The 6,690-nt window shown below is 33.3% G+C and overlaps 1 protein-coding gene across 1 annotated transcript in view; it reads left to right on the forward strand.

The window, feature by feature from the left end:
• Nucleotides 1-1,197: 1,197 nt before the first annotated feature.
• Nucleotides 1,198-6,690, forward strand: part of LOC106469426 (delta-1-pyrroline-5-carboxylate dehydrogenase, mitochondrial-like) — a 55,748-nt gene continuing 50,255 nt past the window's right edge. Inside the window, exon 1 of the mRNA XM_013929920.2 lies at nt 1,198-1,461. Coding sequence (XP_013785374.1) covers nt 1,388-1,461 — 74 coding nt within the window. The 5' untranslated portion in view covers nt 1,198-1,387. The remainder of the gene's footprint in view (nt 1,462-6,690) is intronic.

Consider the following 6,690-nt stretch of genomic DNA (forward strand, 5'->3'; position numbering starts at 1 on the left):
AGATGACTGGGATGTCTTACTCCCTCCACTGTTGATGGCCTATAGGACAGCAGAGCATGAAACCACTGGATACACTCCAGCAAAGTTGATGTTTGGTCGGGAATTTCGGTTGCCAGTAGATCTATTAACAGGACGCCCACCTTATGAAGAGTTGCCTGAGAATGTGTCAGAGTTTGTGAAAGTGTTATCTGAAAGGATGGATGATATTTACCATCGAGTGCATTTAAACTTGAAAACGTCTGCTGATTCGATGAAGTTAACTTATGATAAGAGATCTACTGAAGTCAGATTTGTACCAGGAGACAAGGTGTGGTTGTATAATCCCAGGAAGACCAAAGGGAAGTCTCTTAAGTTTTCTTCTCCATGGGAAGGCCCATATGACAAAGTGGATCGTCTCTCAGACGTGACTTTCTGGATAAAATGTGATCGGCGAGGTAAGCCAAAAGTGGCGCATGCCAACAGGCTTTGGCATTATCACGGTCCAGGGCATTTCAGTTGGAACAAAGTGAACAACAGAACAAATAACGCTGGTGAAGACGTGTCACCTGAAGAAGCCACTATCAAAGAAGAAACTCTACTCAGTTTTGAGAAGGGAAACGGTGAAGCTCTTGATGAAGTTACTACCACTGATGTGACTATTACCGATGATAGGACATTTCCTGATGAAGCAGATGAACCCCACATGAAGCAGAAGCCAACGAGATGGAGGCCAGTACGGAAGAAGATACGTCCCGTAAAATTAAGAGACTTTGTTGAATTGTAATTTTGTGTTTGCAAATTCTGAACTACTAGGACATGTCCGATCCACAACATCAAAGAATAATATAGGCTCTAAGGACCTGATTTCAATTGGCTAATACTTGTATAGTAGAGCTCCTTTTTCATTCGTCGTTTTATCCTTTAAGATTTCCTGTAACAAGTTATTATTCTCATAGTATTTCGAATCATAATTTTCTCTTTAGGTAATTATATATTATATAGTGTTTATACTTCTAATACTATATAATAGAATGTGCTCATTTTATTTAGTTTAATCATGATGTAATACCGTAGTTTAAACTCTTTTTACTTGATAATCTTTGTAATGAATGCTACTTTGCTCTTCAACGCAAAGCAAGGTATATTTGAAAGCTTTACAAGTTTGTTTTATTTTTGTAAAAGGTAAAAGAGGGCGTGAGCTGGCGTATTTGCTCTCACCTTGAGCAGAATAGAGGCAGTACTCTGACACGTTAATGTTTAGCTATAAAAACTGTATTAATTAGTATTACTAATACTTGTATAAGTGAGGCTAAATATATTTCAATATAGGCATTGTATTGTAGTGTAATATTATTAAGATTGGCTTAGAATAGAAGTAGATCCGTTTAAAACAAAAACTTATTTTATTATGATGGCTTTTGCATGTCTGATGCGCCAAGTTTCGGGAAGCAGTGTGTCTCATATGACGCGGTTTTCTGCAAGGTGAGTTATACGCGTGTAAATATAGACATAAATTACAAATAGGAGCTTTCGTGCTAAGATAATATAATATTGGGATAGTTAATATAGTCTTTTTTTTTATTTCGTTCTGCAAGTTTAAGGTTATCTCTTCGCACCCACAGTTGAGAAAAAGTAAAAACTTAACCATTTGTTTCCACTTTCAGTTTCACTGTTTCCAGAAATCATTCATTTCCCATTTTGAAATTAAAACTTATAAAGTGGAGCCATTCACTCTTGTCGACGGAAATTATGTCATAAGTTAGAAAAATTAAAGTGGCATAACTGAGTCAACTTGTCTTTTCCATATCTTTATCGACCCTTCAGGTAATCGTAAACTTTAATAAAATCACCTCTTAGTATAACCTTTCTTTTCTAGATCTCGTTTTAATGTAACCCAATATGATATCCCATCCTCAGACTTACTGTAACATTCTTTCTTAAATAAGGAGATGATATTTCAAATCCAAATGAGGCATAATTAATGCTTTGTATAGATATATAAGTATATCTCTGACTTTTAATCAATGTGACCTCAACAATTTCTTAACTTCAATACAACTTACAAGCTACAAACATCAGAGTACTGCCTTGATTGCTTGAGTGATGTGCTCACCAAGATCTTTTTAACTAGTCATACTGTTCATAATTGAGTGAATTCTAATCTACATTAAACGTATGATCCAAATTTAAATACTTTAAATTTACTATCTTACACTTACTATAATTAAATGTCATGATCTCCTTCTGTAGTATCCACTATCCTCAATACAGCTAGAAATACTGAAGAGTTCAAAGTTATCCATAAACTTTACAAATTTTGCCCCTATCATTCTTATAAATAAAAATCAAAACCCAAGCACTCGCCCCTGAGATACTCCATTAGTAACAAGGTCATGTTTATCTGGACTGCATTACTTTTTTAATATTTTTCTCATCCATCCTTCAGTCAAATTTACTAGTCTTTCTCCCACTCCCATCAATATGATTTACCTAGCTAATCTTTCATTTAGTACCTCATCAACAGCATTTTGAAATTCTAAGTACATCAATTTCACACCCTTTCCATCGTGCAGATAAGTAATAGCCTAGAAAAAGATAAAAGATTAATAAGGCAAGGTTTCTCTGGTGAATCCATATTGGTGTTCTTTTATGGCGTGACACAACACTTACATGATGACACTTGTTAATTTTGTAAAACTTCTTTTTACCATACTCTTTAATTTTCCTACTACAGAAGTAAGTCTTAGTAGTCTATAATTTTCAGGGCAATAGGAGTATTATCAGCAGTACTTCAGTCCTCAGGAACTTGGCTACTGTGTTGAACAACCAGAAATTAACAAAAGAGAGGCTTGCACATCTGATTTCTAATCTCTCTTAAACCCCGGGAGAAACTGTTTGGTCCCAGTGCTTACTTTTAATAGGCTTAAGAAAATTAACATAGGACTGATTCTGATTCTGTAACTGAGTATTGACAATGTTATAAAATTAGTTTAAGGTCATAACAAACTCAGCTTCTCAGGTTTATCATTTAATGTAAATTGTTGGCTTAACTGAAATGTTTGTTCAAAATCTCTTCATGTAAGAATGTAAGACAACATTTTATTTAATTAGCTATGCACATTACTGGGTTTGTTTTCTAAGTATGTAGTTTGCTGTGATTGGAGATTAATATCATTTGTACATATTTCAATAAAAATTGTAAATTAGCCTATGATTAAGTCAAACAAAAATTGTGAAGTGTAGATCCAATAGTTCTTAGATTAAAGGAACTACAGAGATTTAAGTACTGAATTTATTGTATTCAAATAATTTTTGAGCCTTGCCATATCATTACAGTTCATATCTTTAGGTCTGTTTATGCTCTGTCTGATGGCCTTACATTTTGAAAATACCCCTGCAACAAATTTTCTATTACAAAAGTCTCCATCATAAGGCTGCCGTTTGTATAGGTCATAGTGGTTAGACCACATTTGGAGTATTATGTTCAGTCTTCCTTACCTTAGGAAGGACATTGAATTGTTTGAAAGGGTTCAAAGGAAAACTAATAGAAGGTGCCTGGGATGGAGGGGTTGTAATATGAGGAAAGTTTTAAGATATCTGAAATTGTTTTCTTTTGAAAAAGAAAAATTAGAGGGGATCTGATTGAGATTTTTAAGATTGTTAAGGGAATTAACAGTGTTGATGCATCATCTTTTATTCACACTTAATGGTGAGAATGGTAGGACTAGAGGACACAAATATAAATTTTGGCAGGGTAAGAGTCATCTTCAGCTATTTTTCTAACAGGGTGGTTGGCCTTTGGAACAGGTTGCCTACAGATGTAGTGGAGGCAGTAAACTTAAGTGAGTTTAAGAGAAAGCTTGATAACTATTTGAATGCTAAGGGCTGGCTTTGAGGTTTGTTTGTTTTTAATAGTTTAGAGAATGGAACAACCTAGATGGACCAACAAGTCCCTTGTTGTCTCTAAACATCATGTTAAGACAGATACTCACTATAAATGAGGCACTTATTTCTTTCCTTATTCTTGTACTTTTTCGGATATTGGTCAAACAAAAAGCTCTATGTCAATTAGAGTAAATGAACATGATGGTTACCAATGTAGAGAAGATGTTGATAAATTTACTTCAGCGTCACATGTTCACTCGGCAAGTCACAAAATTAATTTTGATCAATGAAAAATTATTGCAGCATTGAAATTCTTCAACACAAGAATTGATAGCAATATTTATAAATAGAGAAAACATTCTCAATAACCAACAACAATAGGACCATTTTGAACCAGAATGTAGAAAAACACTAAGAGCAGTTTAACTCCATCCCTTGAGAAGGATAATTTAGACCTGTTGAAATTAGTCAGATTTTTTTTTATGTTTTGTTAAATCTTTAAACATTTGTGCATTACTGTGCTATTGTTTTTTTTATCTTCTTCATTATGTTGCATATTGTTACTTGGGGCATGTAGACAACTTGTGCCACTGATTTTGTGTTCATGGCTTTTCACCTGTTATAAGGATGCTGCACTTTGCTTTCCACTGCTAGGGTACGACTTGTTGCAGGATGTATTTTAGGATGATCCTGCTTCTACAAATTGATCCATATTCCTTTGTTTTTCATTGCCATTCAGTGAAAGAAATATTCACATCTTGACAATTCCAAATCTCCAATCTGAACACATCTATATGATCTGAGTGTGTGAATATTTTGCATCAGAAAGGGCTTTACATCCCCATCCATCGCAGAAGTGATGTTTGGTGGAATCACAATACCCATACAATACAAAATAGTGTCAAAGTTTTGAAACTTGCTGTTCCACTGAAACTGAATATTGGCTGTGGTTGTCACATGACTCACTAATTTGCTCATTATAATCATTTTAATATAACATAATTAATTCTGTGATAAAAAATTATTTTTAGGTGTTTGAAATAGAGACTGCTTTAAGCTTCATAGAAGAATGTGTTTGGTAAAAGATAGCAAAAATATTATTGCCCATTGTCTTTTATGTAAATATCATTTATGCTTGACATTGGACCTGAAGTCCAAAGCAAAAAAAACCCTTAAGATTGTGAACTAGCATTTCATGCTTGCATTAGTTGGGAAAGAAAATCAATCATTTCTCTTTATTTCAAGTGTATAACACAAACTTGTAATTGTAAACCTTTTTATTAACTATGCAATTTGCCTTATGAAACCAGTTGTGCAATTAACATCAGATTTGCAGCAAAGAATAGAGCAAGGCTTAGTAAAGTTTTTCACTATTGTACCTGAAAGCAGACTTTTCCATAGACTTACTGTATTAGAAAAGTAACACTTGGAAAGACAGAAGAGGCTACAGTTAGGAAACGTATTTTCTAACACAATGATAACAGTTAAGCTCAGCGTCTTACAAGAGTTTAACAGAGGAATTGATGATTTCATGAAATAAAAGTTGGGTTCAGTTCTTTTTTGGAGGTTGGTGTGCAGGAACAACCTTACAGTTACAAACAGTCCCATGTTGTCTATATGTTTTAACTATTCACAACCAACTACCTACAGCAAACTTGTAAAACCTGTTTTTCGGAAGCTTAACCTTTAAAACTTGTATTATTCCTTAAAGAGCTAATAACTCATAAAAACCATTTTTCAATACTTCAGTCTATAAATAAAGTTATATTTACAGAAATAAAACATTTTGTGCTCTTCATTTAAAATGTAGAATTCAGTGGTACTTCAGAGACAATATGTTTGAGATCTCAAAGAGTTAAGTTCTGAAATTGGTATACTTGGTTACAAAATAGGACAAATAATCCTTTAGAAGGTGGGAAACAGCTGTATATAAATAAACATCAATATGTGTGTGTATCTGTTCTTCATACATTTCTTTATCAGTTAGCACCAAACTTGTCATAGTGATACAGGATGACATGAAGAAGGTTTGGACCTCCCCCCTCTAATTTCATATTTAATTTTGAAAAAACTACCGATGTTGTATATCCCTCAGCATTAGAATGAACTGTGTAACCACTATTGTTAGAATTCTTGAAAATAGTATGTCTTTCTTTTCAGTATTGGTACCTTTATCTATATAAATAAACATCAATATATGTGTGTGTGTGTGTATGTGTATCTGTTCCTTATAAATTTCCACCTTTCTTGTTCAATCAGCACCAAACTTGACACAATGTTGTATATCCCTCAACATTAAAATGAACTATATAACCATTATTGTTAGAAATCATCAAACCAATGTCTTTTCATTATTGATACCTTTATGTATTTTATTGCACTTTTAATGTTTATTATGTTAAGAAAAAGATAGAAACACAATTTCCTACCCTTTGTTACAGACAAGTTTTTATTTTACCTGTTCAACAGATGGGTACTCCAGCTAGTGTAAAATATATACACAGTTAGTTCTAGAAGACTTGCTCTTTTATAATATAGTATCTCCTCAAGAAGTTTTTTGTTAAATAGCCTGTATTTCAGTCATAACAGTTGTTAGTTTCAGATTTAGCTTTTAATTTTAAGGCTCATAGCAGCAGACACTGCTGGAGGGCTGTGCCTTTTAAAAAACATTCTAGTAGAATTTAAACTAGAGGCTAGAAGCATACACTATGTCATCAGACAAACCATTGTATATGTTTATAGTATAGCTACTTGTGTATGGAAGCATGTGATGCTAATATAGTTGTAAATTGACAAACAAAGATATATATATATATATATATATAT

This window comes from Limulus polyphemus, unplaced genomic scaffold, assembly GCF_000517525.1.
Source record: "Limulus polyphemus unplaced genomic scaffold, Limulus_polyphemus-2.1.2 Scaffold3479, whole genome shotgun sequence".
NCBI classification, from domain to species: domain Eukaryota; kingdom Metazoa; phylum Arthropoda; class Merostomata; order Xiphosura; family Limulidae; genus Limulus; species Limulus polyphemus.